Here is a 19,141-nt window from a genome sequence, read left to right on the forward strand (position 1 = left end):
AGCCTTGGCCATAGGGCCAGCAGAGGCCTGCTGTTGGGAGAATTTTCCATTTGACATGAGGGAACACTTCACCCTGAATAACAGGAGGCTCCACCTTGACTGGAAGCTTGCTGACAAATGGGCTTGGGGAGAGGATGTTCATTCACAGCCGTCAAAAAACCCGGGAACCTCACTGGATGGGCACAGGCAACCTTGGCCTCTACAGAAAGTATGCTCTGCAGAACAAAGCTGTCCAGGAAAACTTGAACTTGTCCCTGAGCACTTGCAAGCAGGGTAGGGTAAGGTTTTTTTAAAATATAGGAGATAAAACATACTTTAAACTTTCTTTGCTAAACACTCATGGTCCAAAAGTCTATTGTCTTTAATCACTAGTGTATTTCTAACCTTCTTTGCTAAACAGCCCCCTAAGTTTGCTTCATATCTTTTCATTAATACACTAATCTTTTTCATTACAATACTACACAAACACCAGATTCAGTTTTTTCATACACCCTGAAGTGTTGAGGTATCTTGTCTAGAAAGTGGTAACAGGAATAACTGCCAAGTGTCTGCATCAGTGAGGGCTGGTCCCAGAAAGCTGGCCCAGGTCACCGCACTGCAAATCATGTTTGAGGCACTGTTAGCTCCATGGAAAACCTTCCTCCTGGGCAGACAGGCCTGGGAAACACAGACACAACACCAGCCCGCTACTTGGGGAACTGGCAGCACAGTGAAGGCCCTGATAAGTCCTGCAGTGCTTACTCTCTGATAACATCATTATTTCCGTACAGGGTCCTTGACGCACGCCATGTGAAGCACTTTATATGCTTCGACTCACTTTAATTCAGTTAAACCTGCTCCACCAGCGATTTCCCAAATTCACCTGGCCACTAACACTGCTTTAATTTGTGTAAAACCCTATTCACCAGTCATGTTCTAGGAAGCACACTCCAGGAAAGCAGGCCCTGAGGCATGAAGGCTTCTCTACAGAACCTTCTGGGCCACCCTCCCAAACTCCACCAGTTCTGCTGCCACTGTTCATGCTCGTCCACGCCACAGGGGCGGGGTGGCCAGTCCCTGGATAGGAGGATCCCCGCCCACCCCACCCCCGCCCATGCCTGTCCACAGAGATGACCCTGCCGCAGCCGGCCAGCCGCACTGCGGACCACACCCAGCAAGCCCGCCCTGGACAACAATAACCCAGGAGAGGGGCCTCACCCCAAAATGAACACGGAGGAGTCTTTTTTGAATTCGTCAAGAATCTGAAATAGAAAAGAGAAGGAAAACACACAAAATAAAAAGAGCATAGACAAGTCAAGCCACTTCATGCAAAAGAACAGATTCTGGGGGTTAAAAAATTAACAGTATAATTTGTGTGACTTATTAATGCAGATGAACAGACCTTTTTTCTCTCAAATTATCCTTGTAATTTGTGTGACTTATAAGTATTCAAATATAACCAAAACTTAAAAAGCAAAAGGCAGAAGTTTTCCTTATCTCTTTCGTAATCTTATTCTTGAGGCTCTATCACTTTTAATAATTTAGTAGGTTTCCTTCTAGGTTTATTTATGAATATTAGTCTAATTTATCTTATTATATTACATCATGTCTCCCAACTTGTTGCTATTGTTTCAAGCTTAATATATTCTACAACCCCAAATGGTCCTGCCTCCTAAAAACCCACACTGTATTCTGTAACATGGCCATCACCGATTTTCGGTTCTATCCAGTATTATAAAGAAGGACCTCGTTACATCTTTATGCACTTGTGCCGGCATTTCCATTGCGTGTGTTCCTAGCTGGAAAGCCACCTAGACATGAGGTGTGCACATGAACTTCAGTAGATTCCATCGACTGGCTCTCAAAGCAGTTGTGCCAACCGGCACCCGCACCAGCAAACACACGAACTCTCTGCACCCTCACTGCTACATTTCAAATCCTTAACATTTCAGAGTATTAAATTAAAGTATTTAAAGGAAGATTTCTACGAGAAGAGGCGTGGATGAAATAAGATGGCCATTAGTTGACTGATCATTGCTGAAGCTGGCTGAGGGCTACGTGAGGGTTTGTGATGCTACTACCTCTGCCTGCATGTATTTCAATTTTTCTTAAAATAAAACTTAAAAAAAATAAAATCCACTGAAGGTGGGCAAAAAAGAACATGAACCCTAGCTGCAGCTTACTAGGGCATGACCTCCAGGAAGGAGCCTGTTTGCTCGCCTGTAGAACAAGGGTACTAAAAGTACCTCTATTAAATACTGAATGTATGCAAAACACTTAGCCCAGCACCCAGCATACAGTTCACACTTAGAAAACATTAGCTATGATCTGCGTACATAATATTGTTATTGCCGCTTGGGGAAAGGTGTGTCCCCTCACCAGGGGGACACACAGGGAATTACATTTCTTATCTTCCTGCTGCTGCCTAACTTTTAGAAGCTCTGAAGCTTGAAAGCAGCAGCATAAGCAGATGATTAGACACAAAGAGGAACTGACGACCTCAGGTTGAAAACCTACAGCTATTGATGAGTCGGAACCCACTCCCTGGATTTAGGTCTAGGGGTCGTCAATCACCATAAACAGCCCTGTCTCCCCGAGGAGGCCAAGAAGCCCAGCTGAGCCCCTAAGAACACATGACTAACACTTTTCTCTGCGCACTGCTCTCAGGGAGAGCTCAGGAAGTAAATTCATGCTAACAGTGAGGGGAGGAGGGGCGTTTACCCACCACAAGAGCAGTGCTGTTTCTCAAGCCAGCCAGTAACTATCTGCATAGCTTGGGGCTTTGTTATGCAGACTCCAAGTCACTGAATTAATATTATACGTGCAGTGGCCAAACCGGACAGTTGCACTGCCCAAGGGTGGAGATCAGAGGATGCCAACCCCCAAAGTCTATAGGGCTGGGTAGGCAACCTGAATTCACAGAAAGCTAGTGTGAGTGGAGGCTGGGGCACACCAGGGAACGCTGCTTCCTTTCACTCAGATGTCACCCGAGCAATGCAGGACCCACACATAGGCGGATCTCAATTTTTCTTCCACAAGAAGCTAAAAAAAATCTGGATCTTAATAGAAAATTTCCAGCTTTTAAATGTAGGCAATTCATTAAAAAAAATTTTTTCAACCATTAGGCCAAGTACAACCGAACACAGGCTGAGTGTGGCGTTCTGGTCATTAAGGACAACCTCAGGCACAGATGTCTCTTCCCCAAAACTGGGCAATCAAGGCACTGCCCCCTCCCCCCAACCCAGGAGAGTCTGCAGGATTCCGACTCAAATTTCTTTCTCTCTGGTCTCCCTCTCACACGCACACACATTTGCCTTAAAAAGAACCACGCTGAAAAGTGCAGGCGGACATGCATGTCACGTGAACTTTTATCACAGTGGAGATTATCAATGGGCTAACCTAGGCTGGCAAGTGAAATCGCTTTTTTGCAAACCTCACTCTCAAGCTTTGCCTGCCATCTGTTGGATGAGACAGCACCCTGAAATTTCAAGGCAACTGATTATAAAAACTGTTACTTGTAACCACTTATCATGAGAGAATCGAGCTTTTGTCAATCCTGGTCATTGGCTCAGACAGCAATTGTCACTATTCTGGATTTCACAGGTACGCTGCCATCGAAACACTTCATCGTCCCCACGGGCTGACTATAAATAAAAGCTACATATTTTAACCTAAAAAAGGGTTCTGATCAGTTTCTGCGCAGTAGATTTATTTTTACTAAGATCTCATGTTCTAAAAGGGGAGGGGAGTATAAAGTTTTGAAAGCTTTGTAATTAATAACCTGATTTTTATGGAGGAGGCTGAGTGAGAAGAAAAAGGTAGCTCTCCCCAAATCCCTTGGTCGTTGGAGGTCAAGTTGGGGCTGGAATCCCGATCTTCCAACTCCCAATGCCTACACTCTTTCTACTGTATTTGGCAAACAAGAACTAATTATTAAATACGTGAAAAAGTGAATACGCTGCAGTGGAATTTTTACTCTATAAAATAACCTATTTCTGCCCACTCTAGGCAGACAGGAACTGCTTCCCCCATTTCTCTACCTTGGAGACATCCAAAATCCCATGGTCATTGGTCACCTATCAAGACGCCTCCCCCGTGGCCAGTCTGCCCACCTGCATGTAGAAGGCAATTATAACTGTCTTCCAGTGCTTTCACACTCAGACTTAAAAATGCCTGCACTCTCAACCACCAATCTATCCCTCATTCAGGCCTCCCCAGAGCCCAGTGGGGCAGGGATCACGGCCCCACTACCGGGATGAGAACACTGAGGCTGGGAGGAGTCAGCAGCTGGCCCAAGAGCACACAGCTGACTCCAAGTCCCACCTACTCTCTGCTCCCTCTAGCTCTGCTTTGGGCCCACATTTGCCACCAACAAAGCCCTTTGCCACCAGTCACAGCAGCAGCTCCCGTTTGGGGCGTGCATGCCACCCGGCCACCCGGCAGGCACTCCACTCCACTCAGCACACCAAATACCCCACTTTTTAAGCTTTATGCTTTATGGGACTTTTTTATTGCAAAAATAAAGGACCAACTTGGGCCAAGTGAAAGAAAACTGGGGTGTGCAAAGAAAAATGTAACTATCTCTCCTGCCCATCTTCCCAAACTCCTCCAGGGTACACACAAAATCAGTATTAAATGTGAGGTATATATTCTTCCATACTTTCTCCCTCTTCAGAAAAACACACACAGATGATACATAAGTGAGGAGGTTTACTGCAGTCTGTTTCGTTTTTATAAAAACATTGGACCTGGCTCCTCGTGTGAATCTGCTGCTGGCTTTCCTACAAAATGTCCAGGGCATCCTTCTGCATCGACAGAAACACGAGCAACTCAGAGTTTCCCATCAGCTGCAGGATGTCCGGAGCGCAGCTAGACCCTAACCCCTCAGCCACTCCTCCACTGAGCGGCACCGCGACAGAGCCCAGGGACTTTGCCTGCATAGTAACACTGCAATAAACAAGCTGGTGGCACACTCTTAGGTCCCAGTGCTTTCATTCCTTTAAAACAGAGTCCCCAGAATGCCACTGCCAGGCCAAAATGTATTTTAAACTTAAAATAGCATATTATCTTAAAATTTAAATTTTTAAATTTTAAATTTAAATTTAAATTTCACTTAGTTCTAAAATAGCATATTGTCTTAAAAATATAATCCCATAAAAATGAACAGAAGTATAAAAAGAAGGCATACACACATATAATCCCTTCACCCAGAGATGGCTACTGTTGATAAACTTCCTCCCAGAATGAGACTGTACAGAAGTAGTTGAAATGTTTTACTTTAGGAGACCCAGATTAAATTCCGATCAGCCTCACAGCCATTCACATTGCCACCAAGCAGATAAGTGAGCCCAGCGCCCACGTTTTTCCCCACTCTCTCACTGAAAAACGTTTGCAACCTACCAGCTGAACCTGGTACATCGCGGTCATTCTCACTCTACGTTTCTGTGACTAGAAAGGAGCCTTCTCTGGTTTCCATCACGGTAGGGACATGATGGACTTTGAAGCACAGGGGACACAGAAACATCATTCGATCGTTTGCTCGAGAACCATCTTACCGATTTCTGCTGTTCAAACATAAGTTTTTTATAGAAGAGATGGAACTGTTCAAAGCTGAGTTCATCTTTGTGCGCGCCTATTTCCTGTAAAAGTAAAAAAAAGTGACCACACAATTCTGGTGTCCACCACAAGAACGCCTCCTCCCTTTTACTGAAACAGAACGCCTCTTCTACAACCCTGGCTGAAATCGAACCGGCATTCCTCTGACCCCAAACCGTCCACAAGCTTCCTGGTTTACCTGCCTGCAGAACATCCCCAACAGGGACCCCGCCAGGTAAAAGCCCTTCCTTTGGTCCCCCCCACAAAAAGGAAGAGTCTCAAGCAGAATTCCAAGAGCCGTACTGAGAACTGTGAATCTGTGAGACAGCAGGACCACCACTAACCTCCTCACACTCCCCTGAAAGCAAACTAGGTGACGTCAAGGGATACCTGCTCAGTAAAGGCTCGATAAAGAAAAAACTCCAATTAAGAGGTAATCCGTGGCGAATGCTTCTCCCATCTCTCTTCTCTTCTTTCAATCCCCACCCTCCTCTGTTTTTGCCTTTTGAAGTAGATGGGTGAGGGTAAGTCGAAAAATGGCCTGATAAACCACGAAGTGGGTTAAATCTTCCAGGAGCTCGCTGGTACGACAATGAACGAGCTTCTGCAGCTGAGGAATCCTGGGACTGGGGCTGCCACTGACCTGCGGTGCATCCTCCACCTGGGGGCACTGGGATGCAGTGTTGCTAGGCTCTGCGACAAGAGCAGGAATCTCTCTGGGGCTCTCTCTCTACGTAGCCTCCATGTCATTCGGAAAAGCACCACTTGACCTACTCTGTCCTCTCACTCCTGGAGGGACTTTACCTGCCCCAGATCTACCAACCGCTTAATCACACAAGAACATAAATTAAGTGATGGGTGGAAGGAGGGGATGTGGGCAGAGGGGTGGATGGAAGAATGAGTGGATGAAAGAAGGGGTTGGGTAGAGGAGAGGTGGGTGGGAAGACAGGTGGGTGTTTGGAGGGGTGGGTGGGAGGAAGGGTGGGTCGGAGAGAAGTGGGCAGGAGGACTGATGGTAGGAAGTGAGGAGAAGAGCCAACTCTGACAACTACACTATCAGGACTTGCTTGCAAAATGCCACATCCCTGGCAAACCTCCATGAGGAATCCTTCAGAATACATTCCAAAACAAACACATTTGTTCATGTTACAAGAAGGAAAACAGGCTGCAGGAGGGGGAAAGAAAGGAAAAGTCAGGATGGTGAAAGCGTTCCAAGCCAAGCAGCTCCATAGACATGGTCTCCGTGGATGACCATGGAGACCACTTAGTCCTCTGCTGCAACTGAGACCATGGTCCTAAGGTCTTCACACAATTCCCCTGTTTGGACTAAGAAGATGAAGCCGGAGGTGAAGGGCTTTCTTGGGCCCCATTCCCCAGAGCTCAAAGGCACGCAGTGGCTTCACGTGAGACGAACCAGTAGCCCTGGGTTCACAAAACCACCAGGCTGAGCTATGAAACTTACCACAAACTTATCCTTGAGGAACTTGGCACTGCTCACTTTAAAGTTGACCAGGGGCAAGATGGTCTTCAGCTCTCGGAGGCTGATGCTGCAAAAGAGAGGAACCCAGCTCCATCAGCTTTGAGGGGTTTCAACAGTGGAGGGTTTGGTTACTCTCATCAGCTGTCACCTCAGGTGGCCGCCCTCCAGGAGAAGACCCCACCAACAGCTGGTAAGTGAGAACAGGAGACCTGGGTTCAAGGTTGCGGTGACAGCCTGATGTACAAAATTGACCTCTACCCTTCAGGGATGGCTGAGGACATGGTCATGTAGACAGAACATGGCATTAGGTGACCAGATAACCTCTGGAGACATGAAATGCCACAAAGGTTCAAACCAAAGAGAGGTCACTTACTGCCACAGAGGAGGAATGGGAAGGATCCAGCCTTAGCTGAGCACCTACTATGGGCCAGGTGTCATCCAGGCAATAATGTTCCCTAACTCCGCACTAATTTGACCCCTACACAGTGTGTATTACTGACTGCCAGGGTTTGGGACCCGTGATGTAGGGGAGGGGTTTCGGGGTTACTCCTCAAGGTCAGAGCCAGGTGGCAGCAGAGCCTGGGTCTGAATCAAAGCCCCAAACATACAGTCATTTGACCACACCACAGGGATCTTCACGAGTGTGCACCCCCAGGTTTGCCTGTAACCACCACAGTCATCTGCCTCTCGGGGAGCAGCATGGATGGGGGCAGGGGCGCAGGTACCCAGTGGATCTGGGTGGTGCATGAGGGGGGCACAAGATCAGTCCCTTGTGGCCACAGAGCCATGTCCCACAGATCGACAGAGAGGGGGCATTGCTGTGGCCAGAGAAAACTGCTCTGCCTTCTACAAATGTCAGACGGGTCAGGGGCTGTGCATGGCCAAGGAAGGAAGCCTGCCCGGGTCGTGGGCAGAAGATGATCCGGTTTCCCAACACTGCCAACTTGGCCGCTGCCAGTCCATCTGGAAGCAAACAGCACGTTCGTTACACTCTGCAGGTGCCACTGGAGATGACGATTGTCCCCACCTCCAGCTTTCTACCTCTAGTCTAAAACAGCCTCCCTGACGTTGGAGACCTTTACCTGCAAGATGCTTCCCTACCCCCCACTACTACCAGCTCAGCACCAAGGGCTTCCCAGAGAGATGCTGAGAGTATCAAAGAGCCTGGCGGGCTGGGACCCCTCTCTGACCCAGAGCCTGGCGTGTGCACAAAGAGCCTGGCAAGAGCAGGAGGAAGGGAGAACAGTGGCAAGGGCTGGTGCTACAAGATGAGGTACAGGAGGATCTGGCCAAGCTGGTGGCCCAGTGGAGCTCATGGAGAAATCCAGAACCAAGGGAGAGGTCAGAGTCCCCTTGGTAACCCAGAACTTCCAGAGAGAGATAGGGCCAGGAAACCTTCCCATCTCCAGAAATAAAGAGATTGGGAGCTAGAAGCCAGTTCAGCTGCCTGGGGGCCAGCGGCACAAACTCAGCTTCCAGGGACGTGAGTATCTCAGCACCACGACACTGGGGCTCACCTGCTCCAAAAGTCCCACCTGACAGTGAGCACCTGAACCCTCAGATAAAGGTGGGAGCCAAAGAGCCTCTTTGGGCTCCTGTGCTACAGCCAGCCCACTCTACTCCCCTACCCACCCCTCCTTCACTCCCCACTCTAAGAAATGCCCCCAGCTGGCAATCTGCTGCCAGCCCTTGGGGCTGCTGCCCCTTCAGTAGGACTCTGGCCCCTCAGTGAGCCGCACACTGAGGAGTAAAATTGCAGTGACCCTCATAAAGCAGGCAGGGCAGGGGCTTTCTCAGGGGCGTCTCGACCACAGAGAGTGTCACCTTATGCACTGACCTTAGAACCTAATTCCCACATGAGAGACAACTAAACCCTAAAGGCTCATAAAGGGAGGTCTCTGGAAATCTGGCCAAGATTACACAGTTACAACATGCGTGCATCTGACCCAGTCTCCCCAGGCCTGGAAAGGTCATAAAAAAAGCTTCCGATACTAGAACGCCCTGTTAGCCCAATGTTATGTCTAGGGGTAAAAAGGGAGGAGTTTCATTCATCCAACAAACACTACTAAAACCAAAGCAGCCAGATCCCTGACCTCAAGGCACCCTGGCCAACACTGAGCAGCAGCAGCAACAAGGGAAAGACTTTTTTAAAAAAGCAGCCTTGGTTGGTGTAGCTCAGTGGATTGAGCATGGGTCTGTGAAGCAAAGGGTTGCTGGTTCAATTCCCAGTCAAGTCACATGTCTGGATTGCAGGCCAGGTCCCTAGTAGGAGAACACATGAGAAGCAACCACACATTGATGTTTCTCTCCCACTCTTTTCCCTTCCCTTCCTCTCTCTCTAAAAATAAGTAAATAAAATATTTTTTAAAAAAAGAAAGAAAGAAAAAGCAGAACACATCACCCTAGGCAGGCCCGAGGATTCATGACATGAAGGCTGAGAACCCTACAGCAACCCCACAAGTGCATCCCATGGGGGGTCACACCACAGCTTCACCTGGAACACAACTCTGTGCGATGGGAACGTGAAAAACTGGACACAAACTAAATGACCAAAAAAGGCAACTTTCCAAGCCAAATATCAAATTCCCATTGGCTGAATCATAATGCAGGCACTGACATAATTTTCCTGAAAAGTTGCAATGAAATGTTAAAGTTCTTATAGTTTGACATGAGGCAAAAATAGTTTAATCCTGCCCTTCTTTAGTGAGGGACAAACTTGAGTTATTTCCAAAGAATAGAGGGGCAGCTTTCTCACTTACAAAGGAGAAATATGGAAGAGACCACCCTGGCCAGGGGGTCAAGGTTGACATCACTGTTGACAAGCCACATGGAGAGTATAGTCCTTGTGATACGATGCGTTCAAAGACCTTCACCTCTGAGATAGTCTTCCTATATAGCCACCCCCTGAGGCTACCCATAGCTCCAGTCTAATTATGACAAAAATATCAGACCGACACAAATTGATGATGTTCTACAAAATACATGAGACACACTCCTAAAAACTGTCAAGGTCACGGAAGCAAGGAAAGACAGAGCAAGTGCCACACACCAGAGCCGGCCAAGGGGACAGAACAAGTAAGTACAATGGGGGGTCTGGGCTGGATCCCAGACCAGGAGGAGGACATTGTGCGGAAAGAAGTGAACTTCAAATACACCATGTAGGATCTGAAGATCAGGGAGAACTGGGCAAAGGGAGATATGAGAATTCTCTATACTTTTCTCCAAATGTAAAATTGTTTCAAAATGTGTAAGTTAATTAAAGAATGGGATATAAGAGCAGGCATGTAGTTATATTTTAATAAAGAACAGTGAACAAGGAAGTAAGTAAATAAAGTTGAGGATGGAAGAAATCTACTGAAAAAAATTGTAGCTGGAGTTAACAGTGCTTACCATTCATTGTAATGTACAATGAATTTATACAATTTTTTTCTAGTTTTCAGCATTTCCAAAAATTTCTATAATGAAAAGGAGTGACTTTTGTTATCTGTTACATAAAAAAGTCCATATACAGCTGCAGACCATGTTGAAGCACCGCCCACCCATCTCCACGAGCAACACACTCAGTGGGCAGACTCGGGGGCACCGCAGCCCTGCTGCCGTCCGTCCTGCTCTGCGGGGCGGGCCCTTGCACAGCCCATCCTCCTTGGTGGTCAGTGGTCACATCCAGTCTTTTCAGTTGATCAGGCTGGTGGTGAATCTCTCCCACTGATGTACTAACAGATTATCAAGGCTCAACTATAACAGGAGGGTATACACAGCCCACACTGGGGAGACGGAGGGTAGTGGGGAGGCTTGTGTACCTGGAGTGCCCGGCCTGGGTGATTGGGAAGACTGTGCCCGTGGACCCTACAAACACCCACTGCACAAGGCCACTCCACCAAGCCTGGGAGATGTAGCAGCTCTACCTAATACATAGAAACAAACACAGGGAGGCTGCCAAAATGAGGAGACAAAGAAATGTCCTAAATGAAAGAACAAAACAAAACTCCAGAAAAAGAACTAAACAAAATAGAGACAAACAATCTACTAGATGCAGTGTTTAAAAACAATGGTGAGAACTTAGAACTTAAACAGCATAAAAAGGACATGGCAACCATGAAAAAGAACCAGTCAGAATTAAAGGATACACTAACTGAAATGAAGAATAATTTACAGGGAATCAACAGTACAGTAGATGATGCTGAGAATAAAACCAGTGATTTGTAATATAAGGAAGCAAAAAACACCCCTGAGAAAAGCAAAAAATTTTTTAAAAATGAGGGTAGTGTAAAAACTCTCTTGGACAACTTCACGCAAACCAATATTCACATCTTGGGGATGCTGAAAGGAGAAGAGAGTGAGCAAGAAATTGAAAACCTATTTGAAAAGTTAATGACACAAAACTTCCCTAACTTGGTGAAGGAAATAGACATACAAGTCCAGGAAGCACAGAGAGTTTTAAACAAGATGAACCCAAAGAGGCCCACACCAAGACACATCTTAATTAAAATACAAAAGGTTAAAAATTAAGAGAGAATCTTAAAAGCAGCAAGGGAAAAGCAGTTAGTTTCATATAAGGGGTCTCCCATAAGACTGTCAGATGATTTCTCAACAGAATCTCTGCAGGCCAGAAGAGACTAGCAAGAAATATTTAATGTGATAAAAAGCAAGGACCTACAACCAAGATTACTCTACCCAGCAAAGGTATCATTTAGAATCAAAGGGCATATAAAGAGCTTCCCAGACCAAAAAAAAAAATCTAAGCAAGTTCCTCACCACCAAACCAGTATTACATGAAAGGTTTAAAGGTCATCTTTAAGAAGAAGGAAAAAAAGATTAAATATGTGAACAATAAAATGGCAACAAACACGTATCTATCAACAATTGAATCTAAAAAACAAAATAAATGACCAAGCAGAACAGAAACTGACTCGCGGACACAGAGAACATGCCAGTGGGAGGGAGGTGGGGGGATGGGTGGAAAAGGTGAAGGGAATAAGAAGTACAAATTGTTTGTTATAGAACAGTCATGGGGGTGTTAAGTACAGCACGAGCGATACAGTCAGTAATAGTGTAATAGCTAGTCTGATGTCCAGAGATTTATCAGGACGATCTCTTAGTAAGCTATAATCACTGGGGTGTTTGTAACTGTCTAATCACTGGGGTGTACACCTGAAACTAATATATACCATATATCAACTGTAACTGAAAAATGAAAAATGATTTAAATTAAAAAAAGATGAAGGCACAAGAAACGCAGACACACAATGGAACTTGGGAAAATTTAGAGGACACCCTAAACGACCAACCAGTGACTGAGAGAAACAGTGCAGAGTACAAGGACCACCAGACTGCGGAAACACCCAGAAAGGCGTCAGGAGCACTGCGCGCTCTTCTCTAGATACCTAATTCCTGCCCAGACTTAAATTCCCAGGTCAAATTCCTCCTTAATCCTTAAAAGTTTCCTAAAGCACTCCACACCACATATCCTCACTTCTTTCTCCAAACTTTGAGAAAAATGTGTTGTCTCAAATTTCATTTGGTACTGGGTTGTGCTAGCTAATAAACTTGGTTGTGCTATTGATTTTTTAAAAAGAACCCATGTGCATTTTTTTCAAAGGAAACAATAAATGAAAGTGTAAAAATGAAAAATAAAAGGTTGTGTAGTCCCCTAGCCAAGGGTCAGTGCTGGGAAGTTCAATAAGGATCAAAATCATAATGTGAAATTTTACAGTGGGCAAAGGACTTGAATAGACACTTCTCCAAAGAAGATATACGAATGGGCCCAGGCTGGTGTGACTCAGTGGATTGAGCAGCAGCCTGTGAACCAAAGGGTCACAGGTTTGATTCCCAGGCAGGGCACATGCCTGGGTTGCAGGCCAGGTCCCCATTGTGGGGCACACAAGAGGCAACCACACATTGATGTTTCTCTCCCTCTCTTTCTCCCTCTCTTCCCCTCTAAAAATAATTAAATAAAATCATTTTAAAAATAAAAAAAGAAGATATACAAATGGTAAAAAGACCACGAAAAAATGCTCAACATCACTAGACATTAAGAAAATGCAAATCAAAACCAAAACAAGATACTACTTCACACCCATTGGGGCAACTATTAGAAAGCAAGAAAGTAATACGAGTTGACAAGAAGCAGGGGGAAAAAATGAAACCCTTGTGTACAGATGGTGGGAATGTGAAGTGGTTGCAGTTGCTATGGAAACAGTATTGCAGTCTGTCATTTGATCCAGTAATTCCACCTGTGGGTAACACGCAAAGGAATCTGGAGCAGGAACTCAGCAAGGGGAAGTAATCCAAGTGCCCACCAACAGAGGAACAAATAAATGAAATGTGGTCTGTACATACAGAGGAATATTATTCAGCATTACAAAGCGAAGAAATTCTGACACGTGCTACAACATGAACAAACCTTGAGGACAGTATGCTGAGTGAAACAAGCCAGTCTGTAAAAAGATAAAAACTGTAGGATTCCACTTATATGTGGTAACCAGAAAAGTCAAATTCACAGACAGACACGGAATAAAGGTCAGCTGAGGCTGGGAGGAGGAGGAAACGGGGATGGAGTGTTTAACGGGGACGGAGTTTCAGTTTCACAAGACGAAGCGAGTTCAGAAGACAGATGGTGGTGATGGCTGCACAGAACGAACGTACTCAATCTCACAGAGGGTAACACGTGCTCAGATGGGCTCCTGCAGGTCCTGCTAAGAAGAGATCTTGCTAAGCTGGTCCAGAGAGATCTTGCTACGCTGGTCCAGACCTTCGACAGTGAGGAAGTCTATGATAAATTTTATGATATGCATATTTCACCACAATAAAACAAGTTAGATAATATTTTTAGGTCAGCATGGGGAAGGAAAGGTTTTTGCCTTTTCCCAGACTTCAAGAGCACAATTAAAAAATAGAAAAAGGAAAGGCAACATCAAGTACTGACAGGTGAGCCTCAAATTCTGGTGCCACCCTGACAAGGTGAGTTGCTGTAGACAAGTTATTTTTTTTATTTTGTGTTCATTGATTTGAGAGAAAGAGAGGAAGGGAGAGAGGGAGAGAGAAACATCAATTTGCCATTCCACCCATTTATGCATCCATGGGTTGATTCTTGTATGTGCCCTGACCGGGGATCGAACCCACAACATTGGCATATTGGGATGATGCTCTAACCAACTTAACTATCCAGCCAGAGCTATAAACAAGTTACTTAACTGTTCTTGGCCTCAGTGTCTTCATGAAATGAATTAAAGGATCCCTTGCTCACCAGTCCAAGAGCATTCATTCCATCAGCCTTCCATAAGGATGTGAAGTGCTCAGCACCAGGGCTGCGGCAAAGCAAGTTCTCAACAAATGCCAGCTGCTGCCATTTTGTCTCTAGAGAGGTGGAACATGAATGCAGGTGCTCGGGCCAAGGAAAACGCCTGCGGGCTGTGCACTGCCCGAGCAGGGCCTGCCTCCTCTAGTCTTGAGCCTTTCCTTTGCTGTGATTGCTCCTTTGTTTTCCTTCAGGAAACCAATTCATAGTGGCTGACAGGAAAGGAGGGGAAATTGGCAGAAATGAGTTGCCCTTACATTGGCTCCTTGGTCAAAGTGCCTTTTGAGAAACTCCCTGGGGCCTCACAGGACCACAGGAAAGGTGGGACAGTCCACATGTTGACAGACGGTTCTGCCCATTGTGAGGAGGTTGGGGAGAAGGAGTAGTAAGCAAGGGACAAGCAACCAAGGTCCAGAAACAGACTTCCTCTGCTGAAGACTCTGGACCAGGTGATGGAAAGGTAGATCTCTAAGAAAGACGTGCAAGAATCCCTGCTGAGCAGGAGAGCCACTCCCTGACAACAGAAGTTGGAGACTCGGACTTCGGCACCAAGTCAGCAACTCTGTACAACCACAACATGAAGAAAGGGCCCGGCAGGCTCTGCCAGTCGCCCCGTGCCAATCTCAACTATGAGTCAGCCCTCAGCCACTGAGAGAGGAAACACTCATAGGAGGCACACCTCTGGGGCTGAAAGAGACCAGTGTGCACTGAATCCTCCAATGCAGGGGCCTCATTGATCCACCTCTGTTACCACTAGAGCATGGCCCAGGGTGTGGGACCACACGGTGACGCTGGCTGGGAGAAGGAGGGTGGGGATGACAGACAGACAGAGGGACATGGAGTGTGCTGCTGGCTGACCTGGCAACATCACTAAGCTCTTCAGCACTTCATGGTGACTGTGTCCACATCAGGCCATCGCTGTGTGGAGAATGAGTGTGGAAGGGTCCCCAAACTCTGAAATTGGTGAGTGACAGGGGCCACTGGCGTGACATGGGAGTGCCTTAGAGACGGGAAGACTTTCAGGAACAAGAGGGAGGGTTTAGAGGTTAGTGATTGCCTCATCTACGACACTGACACAGCTTAATGGAGGGGAGAAAACATTCAAAAAGTGACAAAAGGTCTGAGTGAGGCTACAAAGAGACAATGATTGTAACATGCTTAGCACAGAGCCTGGCATGCTCAGGACATGGTAGCGGTTATTATCGTATTAGCAAGAACTGGCTCAAACCTAAGGAAAAAATGGGCAAGAGGATCTTCGACCATACCCATACAGAAAGAAATGCAAATTTAAGCAAAAACGCACTGGTGCCTCACACCCATCAGACTAACAAAAGCCAGAGCCCAGGGATACAGGGCGCAGGGAAACAGAGCCCTCCTGCACCGCTGATGGGAGGATGAAGTGCCACCTCCTCCCTCCAAAATGCTGGACCAGAAAACACCGTGCTGCTGGTCTCCCTCTTCTGGGATGTCACCTGCTCATCTCCTCCTCACACAAGTTAACCAAAAGGTGTCTAGACCCAAAGCTCTCCATGGAGGCATTATTTGCAAAGATCCTGAAGGACGAGGGACCACTCTGCTGTCCATCAGGAAGGAAACGATTTCTCACCCATAAGGAAGTTACAACGCCACATCCAAGGACCAACCGCGCTTGTCACACAAGTGTCTGGAACACAGCCCTGTGCGTGCTGACAGGGAACCCCTCCCAGACGCACAGTTATGTAAAACAGGCCAGTGCACTGAACTGTACATGACTGCACTCCCATCTCAGGTCTGCCCTGCCATTAGGACCACTGTTTCACTTGGTATACTTCTGTGTAAACTGCCACCAAGCAAGGGCATGCGCCACAGCGATCCTGAGTCTCCCCAGGGCACAGAAGGGGCTCAGTGGTGAGGGCCGAAATGAGGAGGCCCAAATGCTCCGCGACAGAGAATCCGTTTCTGCAGATGGACTCAAATTTCCCACTGGAATGAGGCTCCACACAGGAAGATTTTGTCGCTACCTTTCCCCAGCACCTAGATGCTGTGTAGCTCACTGTAGGTTAAATCTGACCGCATGAGGACCTTTTCACAGCACAGAACATGACCAGTCCAACTCCCTTAGAACAGTTCAAGGAAGAATGAAAGGCAGAGTCCACCAGTGATCTGGTGAAAACCACAAAAATGTGAACAAATCTTACCTGTTTCTTCTGGTTTGGTCCACTGAGTAAATCTGCTTTCTCAGCCAACTGGGAAGAGAGTGGAGACAAAAAAAAAAAAAGAAAGAAAAAGAAAGAGAGATAGGGAAAGTTATAAAATAGTACAAGTCTGGGCCTGGCTGGAGTGACTCAGTGGACTAAGTGCTGGCCTGCAAACTGAAGGGGTGCTGGTTCGATTCCTGGTCAGGGCACATGCCTGCTTGTGGTCCAGGTCCCCAGCTGAGGGTGTGCAAGAGGCAACCAGTCAGTGTATCTCTCACGCATTGATGTCTGTCTCCCTCTCTTTCTCCCTCCCTTCCCGTCTCTCTAAAAATAAATTTAAAAAATAGTCTGAGTTCTATGGGACAGGGACAGAGGAAACTGGGAAGAGTTTTCCAACTTTCTAAATTGGAAAGCAGTTTCCTCCTTGTGGTCAAAATGCCCTGGCTGAGCCAAGAGGCCCCTTCAGCTCGGAGAGGCTGACATTCTTTAAACTGGGAACTCCCTCTGGTGATGTCCATCAATCCCAAAAGAGCTGGTAAGTAAAACAGTAGAAATCTGAGGGCTCTGGTTTATGGGGATGGGGGGAGAACAATAACTCACACACCAATCCCAGCCAGACATGCACGTCACTGACTGGACAGTCCTGAGTGACGGGTGGAAAATTCTGGACCTTGCATCTGACTGTCCTTTGATGAGTCAGCTAGCCTTCCTAAATCCTTTAAGAAGGAAGCCTCTGGTCCTCCCCTCAAATAGAACACCAAGGCAGGTTTCTGTCTCAGTTTTAATGCACTCCTCACTCCATGGCCAAGGCCATGGCCCCAATACCGAGAGCCTCTTCTGTGAGATATTAGAGAGAGAGACCACAGCCACTGTTGGGCACCTACTGCATACAGGACACTCAATGAGCCTCCAAGATGAAATGTCTTATTTTTCTTTCCTTTACCCACATTGGCTAAAGGGAGCAGAATAAATGAATGCATCAGCGAACACAGATAAACAGGCAGAAGCCAGTACCTCTCAATGATGGTGGGCGTGGATGCACTCATTGCTTCTTGGTGTAAGATTTTCAACCCAGAGAGCCACTTGGTTGCATCTTCCTTAGAGTCAGCTGGAGAGGTGAACAGGAACAGAAACCCTGAATTATGCCCTGGGAAGACTACAGCTTAGAGACCCTCGCTCCCCACCTCTCCAGCCCCATTCAGATCATGGAGGTGGGAGAAACCGGTGCCAACTTGTGGTTTTGCAGGAGGGCACCAAGAGGGCATCCACCCCCTTAACAGCTGCATGATTCTAGGACCTGCTTTTTGTCTGAGATGAGACTACATGCCCATTATGAGCCTCCTACAGTAGAGGAGACAAGCAGGCTATTTTTTTTTAAAGAGTTCTAGCTTTTAACCCTATGGTAATGAGTAAGATGCAGGGCCTAGAGTAACTTGTACCACAATCCTCAGTAGCCCTCAACTTTCCCCGTTTCAGCCAGTGAGAGGTTGGAAAGTAGGCAACACTGGTGCCCATAAGGGAAGCAGCAACAAGAGGTGGTTAAGAGCTTGGCATCATCTCCAAGTCCCACTGCACCACTCAAGGCTGTGTGATGTTCAACCCGGTACTTAGCCCTTTTGTGCCTCATTTTCTCACCAGGGAGTGAAGCTAGCAATGCAAACACCTGGTGGAGTCATGAAACATCTAACTAATCACTAGGTATCTTGTTAGTTCAGACAGGACCATGCCAACATTGCTGCTCTCATTCTTCCCATGCGGGTCAGGGGAAAACCAAGGCTCAGAAGGTTAAGACTCCTGTCCCAGAGCCACTAACGGAGAAACTGGGATCTGAATCCAAACTTGCTCATCTCCCTACCTGACCTGGAACTCCAGAGCTCTGGGGGAGGCGCCCTGGAGTGAGACAGACTAGTATCCTGGGCTTCACATCTTGCTTGGGTTCTCGTGGTCTCTCTACCAAGCACAGCAGCCAGGCTCAGCCTCAAGTGAGACTAAATGGACACAGCTCTGAAGGTTCACAGTCACGAGCCCCTCTCCCTCCTGCCCCATCTCTGCCTCCCTCTATGCACCATCAGTCAGATACACTCATCATTTCCCATACCCACCTTGCTTTTTCCCTCATCCAAGCACTCGTATATACAATGCCCTCTCCCTAGACCATTTCCCCTCTTTCCTCCCAACTCGTACTGATGCCTCAAAACCCAGTTTAAAAGACACCTCTTCTGCAAAGCCTTCCCTGGAATTAGACACTCGATACTCCTCAGCACACTGTATTATGCTTGGACTATGGCTCTTATCACAGCTCCTGTCCTCACATCTGTCTCTCAAATAGACTATGAACTCCTTAAAGGCAGCAACTGTGTTTTACTCATCTCCAGAGCCCCACAGACTTCCAGCATGACCTAGCTCAGAGCCTATGCTCAAAAGATGCCTCACAAAAAAAAAGGAAGACAAATAAAATCGATGACAGCTATATGACCCTAAATGAAACATCTCCTGCCAAAGCGTCCCTCGCTGTGGTCCACTTCAGTGGTATTTATTCACTCCCTCTTCAGTTGTGACTGTGCCTGCAGTTCTAAGCCAATGATAAGTCCTGGGACAGGATGTGACGGGAGC

At 46.9% G+C, this 19,141-nt stretch overlaps 1 protein-coding gene across 2 annotated transcripts in view; it reads right to left on the bottom strand.

Annotated features, from left to right (window-relative positions):
* The window catches only part of PLCG2 (phospholipase C gamma 2), a 146,670-nt gene that overhangs the window by 72,951 nt on the left and 54,578 nt on the right, over positions 1 to 19,141 (bottom strand). For both annotated transcript variants that reach the window (XM_037040323.1, XM_037040324.1), the window contains exons 4-8: positions 17,543 to 17,636; positions 16,529 to 16,576; positions 7,037 to 7,121; positions 5,535 to 5,618; positions 1,198 to 1,241 (exon numbers count right to left, since the gene is read on the bottom strand). In XM_037040323.1, coding sequence (XP_036896218.1) covers positions 1,198 to 1,241; positions 5,535 to 5,618; positions 7,037 to 7,121; positions 16,529 to 16,576; positions 17,543 to 17,636 — 355 coding nt within the window. The remainder of the gene's footprint in view (positions 1 to 1,197; positions 1,242 to 5,534; positions 5,619 to 7,036; positions 7,122 to 16,528; positions 16,577 to 17,542; positions 17,637 to 19,141) is intronic.

The sequence above is a fragment of the Sturnira hondurensis genome, unplaced genomic scaffold (genome assembly GCF_014824575.4).
Source record: "Sturnira hondurensis isolate 20B ecotype Veracruz unplaced genomic scaffold, ASM1482457v3 Scaffold0002597, whole genome shotgun sequence".
NCBI classification, from domain to species: Eukaryota; Metazoa; Chordata; class Mammalia; order Chiroptera; family Phyllostomidae; genus Sturnira; species Sturnira hondurensis.